Source organism: Schistocerca americana, chromosome 6, assembly GCF_021461395.2.
Source record: "Schistocerca americana isolate TAMUIC-IGC-003095 chromosome 6, iqSchAmer2.1, whole genome shotgun sequence".
Taxonomy (NCBI): Eukaryota; Metazoa; Arthropoda; class Insecta; order Orthoptera; family Acrididae; genus Schistocerca; species Schistocerca americana.
This window is the reverse complement of record NC_060124.1, coordinates 484,791,120-484,812,611: the sequence shown is the minus strand read 5'-3', so window position 1 is coordinate 484,812,611 and position 21,492 is coordinate 484,791,120. Positions and strand designations below refer to the sequence as shown.

The window sequence follows — 21,492 nt, the reverse complement described above, 5'->3', positions numbered from 1 at the left end:
TAATACACTTTGCACAATGATTGTGTTTTTAAAAATATGTTTCAAGTATGACATATCGTCTTAATGTACTACTCAGTGTGAGGGAGAGCTTGCCTTTACTTAGAAAAATACTTAAACGCAGTTCGTTTCTGTATTGTAATCGGTCAAGTAAGTGTATCATACAATGCGGAACTGACAGAGATAGTGAACATTACCGAAGTTAAAGGAAATATATATTTGAAATGAAAATCAGTATTGATAAAACGAAGCTTAATTATCTAAGAGGAAATAAAACGTGAAGTTGATCCGGCAACGGAAATATTAAAACTTTGGCAGAAGTAATAGAAATTAAAACAAGGGTGGAAATGGTATTTTCTAACAATAGAATAGTTTTCTGCTGAAATATGGACAAATAAATGGACTGTAACGTGACAGTGAGGGAGAAAGAACAATGCTGGAAACATCTGAGATGTGGACTCGGCGGAGATTGAGAATATCAAGTGGAATGGTAAGGGCGAAAAATAAGGAGCTAGGTGTACCAAGAAGAGTGGGTGAACAGACACAACTACTGACTGTAATAAAGAGAAGAAATGTGACTGGACATGTAAAGAAAGAAGGAGGAACTTATAAACACGGCTTTAGAAATGTGGAAGGAGAAGAGGGAGGAAGCGACTTCAGACATTGTACGGTATGCAGGAATGCATCGCATACATCTGCGTTAGGAAGAAAACGAAGGACTGTCTTAAATGGAGATACAATGGAACTGCTAACACAGCAGGAAGTGGAAGATATTGATGTCTCTCATCATCGCAAACCGGAACGTCTCCAACAATGAACACAGTGACATGGAAGACAGAAGCGTTTGCCTGTGAATGGCGAAGTTTACTGGTTAGAGTCTCGGTAGGGGACACAACATAACTTGCCAGGAGGTTTGGTATCAGTCGACTCCGTGCCACATGGAAACCCGAAGCACATGTTTGTGTGACTAGAAATGGAAAAAGCAATACGGAACAAGCCGATCAAAAGAGAACTACATGATTTGCTTGAGATAAACATGTACAGTAAACGATCGGAATAAGGGACTGATCTATGAAAGGATACGGAACAAAAACGTCTAATAAACTTAGGTCCGGAAATGCATGTTTTCCATGCTAGAGACTGTTTATTCAGTCATACGTTCTTACAGAGAATGCGGTCTAACACGCGTTGTATCATGCAGCCACAGTTACAGTATGTGTTGAAAATGCTTTCCATGTGCCTCAACGCATACATGTACATGACGTAGCACGTTCTGCCTGACACGTTCACATCGGCCAGGCTGCAGTGTCAAAGGCAGAATGAATACGCTGCTCCAGTGTCTCCACATCTGGAATGGGCTCTGCGTACATGATACTTTTGAGATGTCCCCATAACCAGAAATTGCACGGGTCGAGATCCGGTGAACGAGCTGGCCATGCAATTGGACAACTGGACCCCCTCGTCCGATCCATTGACAAGGGAAGACACTAATGAGACGCGTCCGGACATTAACGGTGAAGTGGGCTGGAGAACCACATGTAGCAGCCACATGACCCTTCGAATCATCAATGGCATTTCTTCTAGCGGGGAAGGCAAAGTCACCCAAAAGAAAGGCCGATCGTTCCGGCCTGTTAGGTTATGTAGAAGGAAGACTGGTCCCACACATTCCGACTTGCACAAGCTGTAAGTGGTAAGGGTAGTAACAATTGTCACGGGGAATGTTCCACACGCTCGTCCGGCTTATCCTGTAGTGGCGGGCCAACTGCCTGGTACTGACACGGCGGTCGCCTTCCTCAGTGTTAATCATACTTTCCTCCAAGTCAGGTGTCGGAATATTTCGGGTACGTCCTTCATGATTTCCTGCTTCCTGAAACGAATCTGTCTCAGACAAACGGTGAAACATTGTTGGAAACAATGATGCTGTGATTTATGCCGGCGGAACAGGTCTTCTGATACAACCTTGCTGCCCGCCAAGAGTTGCCATTTGCCTTTCCGTAAGTAAACATCATGTCGGCAAACTCTCGATTCGAATACGGAACCATTGCGTACAACGCTGTACCACATCCACCACAAGGGGAGTCGGCAAGAGAAGTGAATCGGACACAATATTACCAATTACTGTGGCAGGGGAGAGCGCTAGGACATGACATATGAGGAACAGTACCACCCTCTAGGAGGAAACCACGTATACTGTAAGTGTGGCTGCATGGTACGCCGTGTAATAGATCGCAGTCTCTGTAACAAAGTATGATAGAAGAAATGGTCTCTGGGATGGACACCACGTGTTTCTGGACAGAATTCATTAGGACTTTTTTGTTCCTTATCCTCTCATTTTTTTTAAATCTCATTTTGTTCGCTTTTGTTCGTTATATCTGCTCGAGGCGGACATCGTAAGACATCCGTGTAAGTTCGTCGTTGATCCATTAACTCAGTTTTTTTTATTACAGAGGGCAGCTAACCCACTGACCGAACACGCTGAGCTACCGTACCGGCACTCATCGATCAATCCGTAGAGTTTGTAGACGGCGGAAAAAAATCACCTTGTATAATATTGTCATCGTGAATACTGGCATGTGTCTAGAAAAAATACATAAGCTGCTGGCTATAGTTAATTATCTCACATACGTCATATCACTTTTCCGAAGTGTATAAACTATAGCAAATGCAGCAGATAGTTACACAATAATTCGCTGATGATGGCGAACATTCTTCACTAAGCTCTTATAGAGCTTAGAGAACTCTTCACTTGCACCACTTGTATTTTCGTCGATCAGTGCACTGTCATGCAGCTCTTCTTCCGCTAGAGTTTTAGTCTTGTTGAAGAAATAATTCGCTTTAGAGTGCCCGCTCCGTGTATGAGAATATTCTGGAACGGCGATGTTTCCCACTGACTGGATTTGCCTTTGTGCTGGCGTACATAGTCGCATACGAGCCAAATTTACATTCAAGAGTTCCAGTTCGGAGGTTACCTTTATCATAATGTTAACAAAGTATATGTCCATCAGGACACTACCCTCGACTGCGATCAAAAAGGCGACGCACTGGACGACGTAGATTATTTCGTAATTGGGAGACGCCAGCCCGTTCCCAGGCGTCAGCATGTAAAACATGGGTCGCCGGTAGACCTCAGTGATGTTCCCGTGCGTCACATAATGTCTTTCCAGCATCGGTATCATCATCCACGTCGGTAATGACAGAACCGGCGCCGCCTGAAACACCCAGCAGACACCAATGTTGTACTTTAACAAGCACTAGAACCGCGGTTACGTCACTTAATTCTTTCTTAATCGCTATTTTGTATTATCGCCTAGACTTCTGAGTCTCTATGACTTTGTATAGGATACATTAGCAACCAGTTGCACGAAAGAAATATTTATTTCCTTAATCGGTATCGGAACTGGTCGCAAATAATGCGATAGTTGTAAGCTTCTGAAGAAACCTGTTAAGCAAATACATACATTTTTGTGCAGATGGTTGCTGATTATTTCGCAAATACAGATACAGTTGCTGAATATGGATTAAATGATAAATGGTAAAATAACAAACGAGTTAATCGAAAATCACACGCAAGTTTATTTTTTACTGGGAATCTTAAAAGAGAAAAGTCTAGATTCATTTAGAACTACTGGCGGGTCAGTTCTGACCCCACTGCTGCCGCCGATATAGTAATCTTATATCTCGTATCGCTTCATGTTTGCTTTTGTGTTTGTTCAACGATCTCAAAACTCACTCTCATGAAGTTGCAGTTCTTCAGCAGTGGAGGTGAGGGAGACCCGGATGAAACACGTGTGGAAGTGTACACAAGAATCGTCACATTCCATGGCGGATTATAGCTGCATAAACAGTACTTGGAACCTACAGATTCACTATGACCGAACATCTAAGAATGAAAGAGGACATCGTAAATACCACAAATGAGATTTTTAGCTCATTATTCTGATGGTTAGCCGCTGCAGGTTTCATGTGAGGAACAATGCCACTTCCTGTAATTTCAGATTCTTCATCGGAAGATGATGTTACACCACCATGATTTACTAAATACTGATGAAGAAGGTATGCATGCTTATATGTTTCTTTCATAACCTTTTAACTAAGTGCTGCGTAGACACATTTTCAACTGCAACAGCTACGTTCATTCGTCGGTGCAACCTTACTTGAATAGGGGAAGAAACGTCACAGGTGACAATTTTTGCGCCTCCTTGGCTGTCTCCGAAACCTTGAATGAAATTCTACTAGTGTTGGGAGCACCATAAATCGAACCTGCAGGGAAATGCCGATCTCAGTCAACAAGGAAAAAGAAGAATTTCATAACAGAGTGTTGTTGAAAAAGAATGATACGACGCTGACTGTTTATAAAGGAAAGAGCAGCAAGAATGTCTCGATTCTCAGCAATACGCACCCTTACGTGAAAATTGAGGCTGGATTGAAAAAGAAGCCAGATACATTTAGCCTACATTTTATAACTGTCCTAAATATGGTGTGAACGTAGTCGACCAAATGACTCGCAAATACTGACAAAGCACCATCCAGACGTTGGACTTCTCACACGTGTTACAACCTACTGGATTTGCTTGGGATAAATGTCTGCGCTAAACGACAAATTAGTGAAACGCAGGGACTTCATATTGCAGCTGAGAGAGGATCTTCCTCAGAAACACACTGCGACCAGGAAGACTAGTAACTGCACCACTCCCGAAGATATAGTTGGGAGACAAGAAAAGCAAACGCGTCTCCTTGTAAAGCCTGACTGCGCTGGAACATTTTTGAAGTGTCAAATGTGTAAGAAAACTGCGTGCAATAAATGCACACCAAAAGACTACGAGGCGTGTTTTTATAGTAAGTACCGTTTTGAAATTAAAAAAGAGACGTGCTAAGATATCTCAATAGTTTTATTTTTACATGAAAGCCTGTACCTTAATCTACATTTCTACATAATTTCCGTCAATATTGAGGCACTTGCCATAACGTTTTACCAGTTTTTGAATACGCTTCTCATAGAAGTCTGACGCCTGACTTGTTAACCACTGCATCACCACTGTTTTGACTTCGTCATCGTCTTGAAGACGCTAACCGCCCACGTGTTTCTTCAAGTGCAAGAACAGATGGTAGTCACTGGGTGCAAGAACGGGGCTGTACGGAGGATGATCTAGAGTTTCCCATCGAAAAGATGTGATGAGATCTTTGGTCTGATTCGCCACATGCGAACGGGCATTGTCTTGCAGCAAAACGATGCCCTTGCTCAACTTCCATGGGCTGTTGCTTTGATTCTGGTACGACGAAGGCCACCAATGTTTCATCGCCCGTAACAATTTGGCTTAAGAAATCATCACCGTCGCTGTGGTACCGCTCAAGGAAAGTCAATGCACTGTCTAAACGTTTGGTTTTGAGCACATCCGTCAACATTTTCGGTACCCAACGGGCTCACAATTTTCGGTACTTAAAGTGCTCGGTCACAATGCCATACAAAACACTACGAGAAACATTAGGAAAGTCATCCCACAAGGAGTAAATTATAAAGCATCTGTTTTCTCTCACCTTATTGTCCACTTCCTGCACCAAACTTTCATTAACGACCGAAGGACGCCCACTCCGTTATTCATCAAGCACATTTCTGCGGCCATCTTAAAATGATCTCACCCTCTTTCTTACCATTCCATCACTCACAATGCTTTCTTCGTAAACTTCACAGATATCACGATGAATATCGATCGCTTTTAGGCCTTTAGCACTAAAATATTTTGTAACAGCTCGTACTTCACAGTCGGCGGGACTCACGATTATCGGAGGCATCTTAAACACTCAGTACACAACCTAAACAAGGGAGAATGAGACTGTAATGGCGTCAGTGCGTAGATTAAGGTACAGGCTTTCATGTAAAAATAAAATTATTGAGATATCTTAGCACGTCTTTTTTTTAAATTTCAAAACCGTACTTACTTAAAAAAACACGCCTCGTATTATCTGCATTTATTACGTGAAGCTAGCCAGTATAGGCAGCCAGAAAATGTGTAAGTTTCGTTAATGATAATTCATAACTTGAGAAAAGCTACTTTATTTTTGTTGATTTTATAATAAAATGTCCATCACGGCAGAGAATATATTCATTAGTGGCCATAATAACGCAAAGACATAGAATAATAAAAAGAAGAGACATCTGGGTCGTTATTGACCCAGCTGTGGTTCCAGGTATGACCAAATATCAACGGTTCTACTATTAATAGGTTGTGGCATTATGGGATTAAGGAAAAGCTAAACAGTGGTTAGCTTGATACTTTGTAAGTAGGAAGCAGAAAGATGTCCTGCATTGTCAACCACAGGGTCTGTTCTGGAGCCGTTGCTTTACTAATATGTATTAACCACCCTATCTGCCACTATAGAAAACAGATTCTTTGGAAAACGACGCTAGTGTTGTTGTTGTGTGAGCTGTAATGTATGTGATCTATTTGAAGAGGTAGTTCGTAACATCAGCATGCGGCATTCAGAGAACAGATTAATACTTAAAGTCAACAAAACGCAATGCGAACAGTTTCTGACACAGAACTCCAGTTGAAGTGAAATTTTACTGTCCGAGAGTGGTCGAATAGTCAATGAATCCGACCACTTTAAATTCTTAGGACTGAGGGTAGACGAAGATTTCTTGGATGTACCAAGTTCAAGAACTTGTGCAGGACCTGAAAGCCGGTGTCTTCAATATAAAAATGATCTCCAGTGCCTCTGACACTGAAATACGATTGTCGTTTATTTTATCTACTTCCTATGGTATTATATTTTGTGGCACCTCTGTGCACACATCAAAAATGTATTTCTAGTGCAGAAAGAGTCGTTCAGGCAGATCTGTCGTGTCAGTTACAAAACTTCACGTGGGCCGTCGTTCATCTGTCTCGGAACTCTAAACCTGCCATCTTTACAAATACACTAAAGAGCCAATGAAATTGGTACATCTGCCTAAGTTATTGTAGGGTCCCGGCGAGCACGCAGTAGTGCTGCAGCACGATGTGGCATGGACTCGACTAATGTCTCACGTAGTGTTGGAGGGAACTGACACCATGAATCCTGCAGGGCTGTCCATAAATCCGTAAGAGTAAGAGAGGGGTAGAGATCTCTGCTGAACAGCACGTTGCAAAGCATCCCAGATATGCTAAAAATGTTCATGTCTCGAGTGTTTGGCGGCCAGCGGAAGTGTTTAAGCTTAGAAGAGTGTTCCTGGAGCCACTCTCTAGCAATTCTAGACGTGTAGGGCTCCGCTTTGTCCTGCTGGAACTGCTCAACTCCGTCGGAATGCACAATGGACATGAGTGTATGCACGTGATCAGACAGGATGCTTATGTACGTATCACCTGTCAGAGTCGTACCTAGGCGTATCAGGGATCCCATATCACTCCAACTGCACACGCTCCACACCATTACATAGCCTCCACCAACTTGAACAGCCCCTGCTGAGATGCAGTGTCCTTGGATTCATTAGGTTGTCTTCACACCCGTACACGTCCATCCGCTCGATACAATTTGAAACGAGACTCGTTCGACCCGGCTTCGAGTCACCAACAGTCCAATGTCAGTGCCGAAGGGCAAGGCAAGGCGTAAAGCATTGTGTCGTGCAGTCATCAACGGTACACGAGTGGGTCTTCGGCACCAAAAGCCATGACAAACGAAGCAGCGACGAGCTAAACAGCAGATCAGCACAGAGAAAGCAGGCGTTTCTGGTCAAGAGAAGTCTACCGGTGTCAAACGTACGCCTTAATGCGAAAAGATATTTCTGAAAATGTACGTTTGGAGCACAGAATTGTATAGTGCTGAATCATGGACAGTAGGAGAACCGGAACGGAAGACAATCAAAGCGTTTGAGATGTGGTGCTACAGAAGAATGCTGAATATCAGGTGGACTGATGAGATAAGGACGGAGGAGGTTCTCCGTAGAATCTGACAACAAGAAGGGTAGTATGATAGAACAGTGTTGAGGTATCAGGCAATAACCTCTGTGGTATAGAAGGAATGGGTATGGAGGCGATGAACAGTAGGGGAATACAGAGATTAGAATACATCCAGCAAGTAACTGAAGATGTAGAGTGCAGAGAAGTGGAATTCGTGTTGGGCCACTTCAAGCCAGTCAGGAGACAGATGACTTAAAAACATTTCATCTTTAAACTTTTCACGGAGGGATGTGAAAAGTTTACCTACTAATCTGTAGGTACCATTTTCAACAGCTATCCAGCACCGAATAGAAAAAAAGTGCGATTAATCCTAAGTATTCAAATGTAATGTGAAAGATTTCCCTGTGGCACACTTTCTGCACAGGAACTCGTCGCCAGGTTTAGAACATTTCTGTCCAGAATGTTATTTATTCATATATTCTCTTAAAGTATTGTTGTGCTTTATTAATTCATTACTGTCTCTTCTTCATTTCTGAATCCTTCTGAATATTCGGTAACTGTATTTCGTAGATAATAAGGGAAGAATATGCAGCGGTCGATAATTATTATTTTTCGTGATTCATGTACAGGAGTGTAATCCAAGATATAAGAAAAAAGAAGTAATTAATAGAAGGAGTAAGACAGTAATTAGGAAGTAGTTAAGACGGTATGTACATATTTAATCTGCTTTCTTAGTAATGCTACCTCAGCAATCAGAGAATTACATGGCAAAATGGTTAAAAGTATAATTATACAACTGTATTTATTTAGTATAAATAAATAGTTGTCATCTGCTTTAGTTTCTGGATGTATGTGTAATAGTAATAAATAAGTAATTACCGAGGTAAAGACAATCAGTATCAATTATCGCTAAGTGTCACATGAATTCTGCTTATTCTGAAGCAATAGTGGAACTACAATAGTAATGCGCATGTTACCTTTATATTTAGATTCAGATTCAAGAAATTACTCTGTTGAAATGGTTGAATACAATTTCTGCGAAGTCTGTAATAGTAAAAGGAAATGCACCGTGGTGTGAAACTTGCAAAAGAAATAAAACATTTTTCCTGTATCCAGGCGGTAAATCTTTCAGTAAAAAGATCGCGATTCGTTATACCCCGGGTAGCGACACAGCTTGGTCCAGAAAATACTAGCTCTCAGAGTTACATCACTTTAGAGCGCCAATTGGTTTTGGTAACTGCGATTAAGGAAGAGAACTGACCTGCCAGGCGAGAGAGAGCATTGCTGCCCTCCGGTGGTACTTCCTTCGGATGCCACTGCCGTCTTCTGGAAACCGTTTCGTCGAATCCACCAAGATGGACATTAACTCCTCAAGCCTAGTACGCTCTAGCATGAAGAACACGGCCTGCAAACACAAGGGGAAAAAAATAGATACTTGTGTGCCTTCTGTGAGACTGGAGATGACTTGGCAGGTATTGGCGTGACAGTGACTCGTATTCTTTGATGTCTTCTTAAACCACTGGACACCATATAACCTGGTTTTAAAGTGAATTATCGGTCCGCATTTATCAATTATCTGATATCAGTAAGAAAGTGAATTTTGCATCAGAATTTTCAGAGACAGAAACAGAAATTTTATACAATTTATTTGGACGAAAATTTGGGAACTGTATTTAACATTTAAAAGCGTATTTATTTCACAGAACGCCTTATGCGAGCGGAAGTTCACGGGAGAATGTGTAATTTATGAACCCTATCAGGAAACACCAAAGTCTGTTGTCAAGTCTCATTTCAGAAAAATCACGCTAACCCAATGTATTAACCGGGCAGAACAAAAGAATTTCGACTGCCGATTACTCAAAAACTCCTAGTAATTTGATCAATATACGAGGTGCGACAATAAAGTAATGAGACTGATGTGAAAAAAAAAATGTTGCTTACTGTTTTAGTCAAGTTTAGCGTTGTCTCCTTCAAAGTAGTTCCCTTCTCATTGCACACACTTTTTCCAGCGCTTCTCCCATTGATGGTAACATTTCTGGAACTCATCTTCTGTAATAGCCTCAGAGATCCTCCTCACAGCTTTTTGGACGTGTTTGAAAATGTCCCTTGACTATCGTTTTGACTACTGGAAACAAAAAAAAAGTGGCACGGAGCGATATCTAGTAAATAAGTTGGCTGTGGTAGTACCGAAATTTGTTTTGAGGTTAAAAATTGCTGTACTGACAGAGCAGTATAGGGATGGCACTTTATCGTGATGCAGAATCCAATTATCAGCAATGTTGGCACAGACATGAAGAACTCTTTTACGATGTCTTTCTAAAATTTCTTTGAAATAATATTGGTTAACTTTTTGTCCAGGAGGCACCCACTCTTTATGAACAATTCCCTTGGAATCAAAGAAGCACACAAGCATGCATTTCACTATTGACTTTGACATGCGAGCTTTTTTTGGTCTGGGTCATCCCTTTGAACACCATTGCGAAATTTGGCGTTTTGTCTCTGGATCGTACTGAAAAAAACCAGCTTTCATCAAGCAGAGATGGCTCTGAGCACTATGGGACAACATCTATGGTCATCAGTCCCCTAGAACTTAGAACTGTTTAAACCTAACTAACCTAAGGACATCACACACATCCATGCCCGAGGCAGGATTCGAACCTGCGACCGTAGCAGCAGCGCGGTTCCGGATTGAAGCGCCTAGAACCGCTCGGCCACAACGACCGGCAAGCAGAGATAACACGGCTCAACAATTCTGGATTGATTTCCGTTTGGTGTAATAGATCGGCAGCCACATTTTTCCGTGTTTCTCGCTGTTGTGGTGTGAGGGTTTTGGGGACCATTTTTGCACAAATCTTAAAAAAAAAATGGTTCAAATGGCTCTGAGCACTATGGGACTTAACATATGAAGTCATCAGTCCCGTAGATCTTAGAACTACTTAAACCTAACTGACCTAAGGACATCACACACATCCATGCCCTAGGCAGGATTCGAAGCTGCGACCGTAGCGGTCGCGCGGTTCCAGACTGAAGCGCCTAGAACCTCTCGGCCACACCGGCCGGCAATCTTTTTCATTCCAAGATCTTCAGTTGTTATTAGACAAACCGTTTCTCGATTGATGTTCAGTTCTTCTGCAATCATTTTCACGTATAATCTTCGATAAGATTGTACAAGTTCACGCCCTGGAAAAGTTGACATCCGTCTGTGAGGTTGATGGTCGTCCACTGCGGTCTCCATCTTCAACATTCGTTCTGCCTTCACTAAACATTTTATGCCAAAGGAAAACTTGAGCTCTTGACATAACTTCCTCTCCAAAAGCCTTCTGAAGCTTACTGTAAGTTGTCGTCGCGTTTTCACTCAATTTAACGCAAAAGGAAATTGCATGCCATTACGCAATATTATGTGGTTCCGTTTCCATGAAGAGAGGCACAAACACATGTTAATATATCACAGCACTACTCACGACTGAGCTGTTGCATCGATGTGCCACTTGGACTAGAAGCAGCTTGTAGATCAAGGTCAAAGACATTCTCCCTACGAAAGCCTGCAGGGTTGTCACATCTTGCAAAGAAAATAAGTATCATTACTTTATTGTCGCACCTCGTATATCCACAGTATCGGAGCAGAGTCAGTAGTAGCGAGTGCTGAATTTGTGCAAGATCCTCCCAGCCCCTCCCTTTCCTCCTCTCCCTCGTTTCTAGCGCAATTGTCTTACGTATAAAATGGTGGGCGTTCTTCCATTGGCTTAGGGGAACCGGTGCAGCCTGCATGGTTGCCAGAAATGCAGCACCAGTATCACTATAATTTATTACATTCTTTATGGAATTAGGATCACTTATATTCGCTATATATTTTCCAATGCCTTTTTCCTTACCACTGTAGTTTATTATCCTTATCGCTATAATTTATTTCACAACTTGGGCGCCTCGGGTATTCATATAGGATCTAATTTATGACCCAAGATGGTTACCAGGTGTTTCCCCAAGATAGATTTTTCTTAATTAGTGTAACTTATGACACAAGATAACATCCAAGACGGTGGAATTACGAAGTCATTATGAAACATGTCTACATCCCTGAAAAGATGGTTGCCAGGTGTGTTTCCCCAAGATAGATTTTTCTTAATTAGTGTAACTTATGACACAAGATGACAGCCAAGACGGTGTGATTACGAAGTCATTATGAAACATGGCTACGTCCCTGAAATGTTTCATAAATCCATCCCTATTACGTTATGGACATACCCAGTGTAAAATAATTGGAACTTTGAAAAACTCCAAGTAAAATAGCTTATATGTTGCATGGCCTATTATTTAGGGATGTTTCTGGACCCCACCAAACATGTAAGTAGCAGTAAAACATTAAAGTCATGTTATTGATTGCATGCAGATGTCGGTGACAGTGTCCAAGTGTAAAATTACAAAAAATCCCTGTCAGATGGCTTGTTTGACATTTGTGTATTGCATAGTCTATTTATATAAAACATTTTGCAACGTTTTGTTGAAATGTAAAATGTTGCACCTTCTAAGGGTATGTGTGTTAAGACTTGGGACTTAGGAAACGCAGGAAATGTGTGGACGTGGCCTAATCAGTTACCGTTCGTTGCACAGAAAACACATACGCTTTATTTTTAAAAAACAAAACTCTCAACAATAATTTTTAAAATATTTTACTACGTTGGCGGCTGAAGGCCTTACTAGAAGAATTGTAAGTTATTGCCGGCTGAAGGCCACAAGCAATGTTACACACAATCAACGACTGAAGACCTGATTAAGAAGGTTCATAATTATACGTCGGCTGAAGGCCACAAGCATTTCAAAAATACACAACGGTTGAAGGCCTGAATTACCTATAAGGTCGACAGTTACACGTTAAAAATACCAAAAACCCTTTTAACAATCTTAATAACTGTAACAAGTTATAATGACGGCTGAAGGCCTCATCAAGACTCAGTTGAAACTATTTGTCGGCTGAAAGCCACAAGCAATGTTACAAACATTTAAGGGCTGAAGGTCAGCAGCAATTTCAGAATACAGAATGGCTGAAGGCCTGAATTACAGGTGAGGAAGGCAGTTACACATTAACAAATACTAAGATATTTTCTTCTTGAGAATCAAAACGGTAACAAGCTATAGTAACGACTGAAGGCCTTATTAAGAAAAAATTGCAAATTATTGGTCGGCTGAAGGCCACAAACAATGTTACACGCAATCAACAGCTGAAGGCCTGATTAAGGAGGTTAAAAATTATTCGTGGGCTGAAGGCCACAAGCAACGTCAGAATACAGAAGGGCAGAAGGCCTGCATTACAAATAAGGAAGGCAGTTGCATGTTGAAATACTAAAACCTTTAAAAACAACCTTAACGAAGTGTAACAGGCTATAGTGACGGCTGCAGGCCTTATTAAGAGAAAATTGAAAAAATTTGTCGGCTTAAGGCCACAAGCAGTGTTCACAAACAATTAACGGCTGAAGGCCGGAATTACAAGTGGGAAAGGCAATAACATGTTAAAACATAAGGGTAAATTTTAAACAATTATGACAACTTCTCCAAATAAGATTGAGTGATCCCCAGACGGTGCTCCCTGGATCGACCTGGGGAAGGTGACTAAGCTGTGTAAGCGGTGGAACAAGCAGCCAAGAGCTGCACTCACGTAACAGGATAGCAACTCACACTAGTGGTAGCTTCAGTGCCGACCGACCGACTAACAAATCCGCCTAACGTCCGATTACCGGTACAACGATGCAATATTTTTAGGCAAGGGCGAAGAGACGGACAGCACCACGTCTTAAGAAACACCCCCAAGGCCAAAGGAAACTGGGACCAAGGTCGGCCTCCCAAAAACATATGCACAGTACAATTGAAGAGGCTGTCGTACTACACGCCGTGTCCGACAGCATCAAATCGACGAGGAAAGGTATGCTGCCGGAAAAGTACGCTAACCTCCAGGGCAGCAGCAGAAAATACCGCTGGTTGCACCTCAGTAATAAGAATAATACTAAATCCAAACCAAAATAAGGAAGTAGAAGGCGGCTAATAGCTTCCACCAACTTGACAGGCTCCACTTGTTGCAGCTGGCCTCACTGATCCTGGGTTCAGCAACACGCAAACAACAGCGACATCTCAAACAGTGGAGGTTTCAATACTGGACACGGTTCACTCAACTTCAAACGTCGTGGGTTCGGTCGTCGGCTACAGCCCCTCGGTCCGACAGTGCCTGCACGCCGCCAGCAGACTAGAGTGCTCCAACGCTCAATGTTTGACCGGTCACGGCTCGCCTGTTGACGGGGGGACCGAGCCGCTCGTGTCCGGCCCCACACGACTCGGCTCGGTCACGTACTCGACCCATGTCTGATGTCCGGATCCCGGGCACGCGGATAACCGAGCATGGCCGGTCACCGCTGACGTCTCACCTCGCCTCGCCCCGGCTCGCTGCACTGCACTGTGCTAGTCCACCGTCTCTCTCTCTCTCTCTTTCTGTCTCTCTCTCTCTCTCTCTCTCTCTCTCACACACACACACACACACACACACACACACACACAGACACTGTATTTATCTCTGTCTCTCTCTCTCTTTTAATACAAAAGTAACGTCTCCAAGAACGAGTACGTGACACAGCTAAATTCATAAAGCACTTGTAAAGTAATAAGATATTTCAACACAATCTCGGATAGGAGATGCAGCAATTTTATGTCTGGAAGTGATCACAGTCTTCTCACAAACAAAGTCAAGGGTCGATATTTAATCCTTTGTACCTCCTCTTAAGAAATACGTATCTGTTACTACACGTCAATTACGCTAGTTAATTATAAATTTATCGCGTGTCATAATGAAACAGTGCTTTTAACTGCAGTAATTACTCACCTGCCAGTCAGTGTCATTGACACCGCAAATTTGTTGCAGTTTGTGAAACCGAAGAAGAACTAACTGGATTGTCGGTTCTTTTTCGCCTTCTAATTCATCTGTGGCCTCTTTAAATGGTCTCAGAAAATGCGCAATTTTTCCTCCAAGCTCACTATCATATTCTAGCAATCTGTAAGCGGAGTGCTTTTCCGTCAGCAAAGCAGCAACTTCGTTATACTGAGTGTGTAAGGATTCCAGCACAGTGTACAAGCTGGTCCAGCATCTGCAGACCTTTTGTTTCAACGATTATTTCAAAGACGAGCAGAGGCCATTTTTCTTAATGAACCTTACAATGCATTTTGCAGTATATATTGTTGATGCGATGTTCGGGCATGATTTAACAAGAAGTTATCTTCATCGAACGTATGGCTAAGTGCTGTGTTTATACAGTGACCAGCACAAGGAATCCTTTCTTGATTTTCCAAAGCCTGTATTACATTAGCAACCTGGTCGGAGACAAAAACAACACTGTGCAACATGAGCGGCGAAATGTCCCAATCAGCCATTCTCTCTTCAATTGCTTTCATAATATTTACTCCCGTCTTCTTAACGTCAGGGAATTTTGTTGTAAATAAAACATTGTTCACAGGAGACCAATCTGTGTTAAAGTAATGTGTTATAAGTGTCATACAGTGCACCTGATTACGCGAATCAGTCCACATATCAACTGTCGCAGCACTTGTTTTATTAATAACTTCCGCAATAACAAAAGGCATTATGCTGCTTCGCATTGCATCAGATTGTTCTTTGACATGTCTGCTTATAGTAGAGGGATGTGGCATGATATCTGCCACGTTAACTTCTCCATAATGCGCTCCTAGATGTAGTAATTCTTGGCCTAATTCTCTGAAACCTTTACCGGAAACAGCATTAAAAGGTGTCATATCTTTAGCACAGATTGCAACACATTTTGCTGTAATACTATTTTTTATTAGTGCTGGTATTCCTGAGGGAGCTGTATCTTTGTGACCGAGGTTTCCTGCAACTGTGTTCCTTTAAACGAGGGTTCCTCGACTGGAAACACAATAATGTGGAGCCGTTTATGCACGATACGAACCCAGTAGTCGCACTGTTTTCGTGTACAACCAACAGAAATGTACTCCATACTTGGCTTTTTAGACCTTCCCATTCCTTCAATGTGTAAACAATGGTTTCAATCTTAGGTCTTACTGCACTGGCTCCCTAGCGCTGCTTGACTACAGAGAGAGACACACCACAAATGAGAAGCCCGTACTGGCTGCAGTCTCACACGGATAATGACACGTGTAATGTGTTTGAAGTTCCATGCTACGTATTCGGTCACGGCTTCTATGTTCGGTCACTAGAACTAGTGCGGGCAGCCTATCCAGTTAGGGTGCGATCGCCCCATCTCGTATTTCGTGCTCGCGTACTCGGTCATGCAGGACTCTACTGCAGACCTCCTCGTTGCTCCGTCCGGAGCCGAACTGCCTGACACACACGACGACGCGGAATACCAGACGTAGCACCAAAGACAGTACCACAGTCCTGGCTATCGATAACCGCTGCTGCTAGCACTCTCGGACAAACAATACTACACTCCTGGAAATGGAAAAAAGAACACATTGACACCGGTGTGTCAGACCCACCATACTTGCTCCGGACACTGCGAGAGGGCTGTACAAGCAATGATCACACGCACGGCACAGCGGACACACCAGGAACCGCGGTGTTGGCCGTCGAATGGCGCTAGCTGCGCAGCATTTGTGCACCGCCGCCGTCAGTGTCAGCCAGTTTGCCGTGGCATACGGAGCTCCATCGCAGTCTTTAACACTGGTAGCATGCCGTGACAGCGTGGACGTGAACCGTACGTGCAGTTGACGGACTTTGAGCGAGGGCGTATAGTGGGAATACGGGAGGCCGTGTGGACGTACCGCCGAATTGCTCAACACGTGGGGTGTGAGGTCTCCACAGTACATCGATGTTGTCGCCAGTGGTCGGCGGAAGGTGCACGTGCCCGTCGACCTGGGACCGGACCGCAGCGACGCACGGATGCACGCCAAGACCGTAGGATCCTACGCAGTGCCGTAGGGGACCGCACCGCCACTTCCCAGCAAATTAGGGACACTGTTGCTCCTGGGGTATCGTCGAGGACCATTCGCAACCGTCTCCATGAAGCTGGGCTACGGTCCCGCACACCGTTAGGCCGTCTGCCGCTCACGCCCCAACATCGTGCAGCCCGCCTCCAGTGGTGTCGCGACAGGCGTGAATGGAGGGACGAATGGAGACGTGTCGTCTTCAGCGATGAGAGTCGCTTCTGCCTTGGTGCCGATGATGGTCGTATGCGTGTTTGGCGCCATGCAGGTGAGCGCCACAATCAGGACTGCATACGACCGAGGCACACAGGGCCAACACCCGGCATCATGGTGTGGGGAGCGATCTCCTACACTGGCCGTACACCACTGGTGATCGTCGAGGGGACACTGAATAGTGCACGGTACATCCAAACCGTCATCGAACCCATCGTTCTACCATTCCTAGACCGGCAAGGGAACTTGCTGTTCCAACAGGACAATGCACGTCCGCATGTATCCCGTGCCACCCAACGTGCTCTAGAAGGTGTAAGTCAACTACCCTGGCCAGCAAGATCTCCGGATCTGTCCCCCATTGAGCATGTTTGGGACTGGATGAAGCGTCGTCTCACGCGGTCTGCACGTCCAGCACGAACGCTGGTCCAACTGAGGCGCCAGGTGGAAATGGCATGGCAAGCCGTTCCACAGGACTACATCCAGCATCTCTACGATCGTCTCCATGGGAGAATAGCAGCCTGCATTGCTGCGAAAGGTGGATATACACTGTACTAGTGCCGACATTGTGCATGCTCTGTTGCCTGTGTCTATGTGCCTGTGGTTCTGTCAGAGTGATCATGTGATGTATCTGACCCCAGGAATGTGTCAATAAAGTTTCCCCTTCCTGGGACAATGAATTCACGGTGTTCTTATTTCAATTTCCAGGAGTGTAGAAACTCAATGACACCATTAACACAAGAAGCAATCGAGACGCCACTACCGCTATTTCACGACGTCAAGTTATGAACGACAAGAACGCGAGCCGCACACGGCTCATGTATGCCTGTAATTTTTAAGCAAATTACAGTCTTGTTGCTTAATATTTGCGCTGTGGGGGGCGTTGAGTTTATTTTTTTATCAATGTGTATTTGTAGCCTCAAGTACCATGTTCAACAATCATCGCAGGCATTTTACGCAGTCATGGTAGACCCACGCCGGCACCCAGACCCCCATCTGCAGCAGAGGCAGCGAGCCCAACATCAGGCCCAGCCCCATGCTCCTTGCCGTAGCGCTCTCCCCATATTTGTCGTCTGGCTGCCATGCTTCTGCGATACACAGACAGACCAGTGCCAAGCCTGTCTTAACCTCCTCCCCACACCCTGTGCCAGGAGAAGTACATTTTTGTGTCTGCACACGAAGGGAGCATATTTGCCGTCTGGCTGCCATGCTTCTGCGATACACAGACAGACCAGTGCCAAGCCTGTCTTAACCTCCTCCCCACACCCTGTGCCAGGAGAAGTACATTTTTGCGTCTGTACACGAAGGGAGCATATTTGCCGTCTGGCTGCCATGCTTCTGCGATACACAGACAGACCAGTGCCAAGCCTGTCTTAACCTCCTCCCCACACCCTGTGCCAGGAGAAGTACATTTTTGCGTCTGTACACGAAGGGAGCATCTCACACGGCGTGATACTGCGAAGAATATTACACTGCTTCCCTCACGCCAAAACTTTTTCTAAAAATTCTGATTTTCCACCATTAAGGCTGGGGGCTCACTTCATTTGAGCCGTTTTTAGGCTGTACATTGATGAATGTGAAACATGGCAAACAGTCACAAACAGCTAGTGTTTGTGAGTCATCACACCATCAGCCTGGCAGAGCTACCTACAGTAAGGTGCTGTGCTCTTCTCTGAGTAATTTTGTCTTGTTATACTGTGTACGTGCGTAAAGAGAATGGATTCTGTGTATGGGTTCGTTTAAATACAGTACAGTACATAGCGTATGCTTAAATAAGCTTAGACATTACAGCTACTGATCACCTGGCATTAACCTGTCCTTGAATTCTTTTGTGCGAGAAACCAGAGCGAGACGATTTCGGCTGTCATTGTTATGTAATACTAGCTGGGGTACCGGCTCCGGTCAGGGGGTTGACATGAGATTTTATGGTAGTTGGAGTAACAGGATAAACTTGAAACATGAGAGGTAAAAAATATTGAAAACATATTACATCTATTAACAATACTCGTTTACAAACAACATTTCTAATTTTGTTATCCGGAGTAAAAATTAATGATTATAAAGATTCCGCCTCGATTATAAATAGAAACCGGATGTTGACCTAGGTTTCGGCACAGATAACTATGCCTTCTTCGGAACATACTAAACTACAAACTGCCTAACGAGGCATGGTCCAACATTAATACAGAACGCCCAAAGGGACAAAAGACTCGCATAAAATGTAAAGTAAACGGTATGTGAGTACCACGTCAATAGCTGTACTTAGCTCGAAAGTCAGAAGCGTGCTTCCTCACCCCAGCCAACGTTCTGTGGGCCGCGGGCTCTCAGGTAAACTGAGGTGAGGCCGGCAGCTAGGCTGTGAGAATGACAGAAAGCAACGCGCATGCGCAAATTGAGAAATCGTCTTCTTCATGTGATTGGCATAAAATGTGTTTCGAAGGTTTTATCCCCTTGCTCAATGCTTCACGTTCTACCATTCGACATAGAAGATAGTCAATGCATTCATGCGGTCGCCTGGTGTCACGGATGGTCAATTCGTTCAGTCACGCTCTAGGTTCCCTTAATTTTAGTTATGATGGCTGCCCTTACGAACGTGGGCACACTAACACAATAGACATGCTTTTTTCTTTCATTTAACGCCTTATAATGAGTGATTCTTGTTCACAGTATTCTCACTTCTTACAAGCTTCAATATTTCTAATATGGTCCAAATAGCCATTCTCACTTATTTATAATTATCCAAGTTGAATATTGTGATGCAAGGATGTTTTTAGTCATATTCATTCCGAGATCTGGCCTTAAATTAGGAAATAAATCCTTAACCTTTTTTAAAAATGTTGAAGTGACGTCGTACGTCTCTTCAAGCATATACACATAACTTTGCATATCATTTTGGTAACACCTGATAGCACTAATTACTTTGACCTCTGTCGGTCAATAGATAATAAGGGCGATGAAAGCGACGTTGTACTTCGTTTCACCCATGTATCTTAAGCCCGTTACATTATTTGACCTTTCACGTCAACAGCTATTAGAACATAAAGATAGTTTGTCTGTTCCACGCTATATGCGTTCACAGACCTCACTTGATTAAGCTTAATGGTTCAGTGCCTCAAGTACCTTATTTTAAGAAACTAGTTTAGCTTTAGGTTCTTTTTACACTATTTTGGTACATATCCGATAGCATTATTCAAAATGACCTCTGTCGGTCATTAGATATTAAGGGCGATGAAGGCGACATTCTGTGTCCTTTCACGCAATTGCATTAAGCCTGTCATACTAATTTGACCCTTTTCTGGTCAATAGCGCTTAGAATTCAATATATTAACTTTACACCATTATCCAAGAGTAGTCATCAAATACTATCACGATCCCAAGTAATTGAATAATGGGTTATTCATCCCCCCATATTTTTAGCCTGCTTTTAGCTGATGGTATTTTGTATGTCCTGCGTGCATGAGTTTTGACCATCCGTGTAATTTGCTATCCCACTTACATAGTTTCAGCTTATCCACGTTCTATACTTCTATAAAATCGTCCTCGAGCTAGGACATTATACACTCCTGGAAATTGAAATAAGAACACCGTGAATTCATTGTCCCAGGAAGGGGAAACTTTATTGACACATTCCTGGGGTCAGATACATCACATGATCACACTGACAGAACCACAGGCACATAGACACAGGCAACAGAGCATGCACAATGTCGGCACTAGTACAGTGTATATCCACCTTTCGCAGCAATGCAGGCTGCTATTCTCCCACGGAGACGATCGTAGAGATGCTGCATGTAGTCCTGTGGAACGGCTTGCCATGCCATTTCCACCTGGCGCCTCAGTTGGACCAGCGTTCGTACTGGACGTGCAGACCGCGTGAGACGACGCTTCATCCAGTCCCAAACATGCTCAATGGGGGACAGATCCGGAGATCTTGCTGGCCAGGGTAGTTGACTTACACCTTCTAGAGCACGTTGGGTGGCACGGGATACATGCGGACGTGCATTGTCCTGTTGGAACAGCAAGTTCCCTTGCCGGTCTAGGAATGGTAGAACGATGCGTTCGATGACGGTTTGGATGTACCGTGCACTATTCAGTGTCCCCTCGACGATCACCAGTGGTGTACGGCCAGTGTAGGAGATCGCTCCCCACACCATGATGCCGGGTGTTGGCCCTGTGTGCCTCGGTCGTATGCAGTCCTGATTGTGGCGCTCACCTGCACGGCGCCAAACACGCATACGACCATCATTGGCATTAAGGCAGAAGCGACTCTCATCGCTGAAGACGACACGTCTCCATTCGTCCCTCCATTCACGCCTGTCGCGACACCACTGGAGGCGGGCTGCACGATGTTGGGGCGTGAGCGGAAGACGGCCTAACGGTGTGCGGGACCGTAGCCCAGCTTCATGGAGACGGTTGCGAATGGTCCTCGCCGATACCCCAGGAGCAACAGTGTCCCTAA

General features: G+C 43.9%; 1 protein-coding gene across 1 annotated transcript in view; it reads right to left on the bottom strand.

The window, feature by feature from the left end:
- Nucleotides 1-2,672: 2,672 nt before the first annotated feature.
- The window catches only part of LOC124620229, a 41,285-nt gene continuing 22,465 nt past the window's right edge, over nt 2,673-21,492 (bottom strand). The window contains exons 2-3 of the mRNA XM_047146897.1: nt 9,130-9,273; nt 2,673-3,206 (exon numbers count right to left, since the gene is read on the bottom strand). Coding sequence (XP_047002853.1) covers nt 2,673-3,206; nt 9,130-9,273 — 678 coding nt within the window. The remainder of the gene's footprint in view (nt 3,207-9,129; nt 9,274-21,492) is intronic.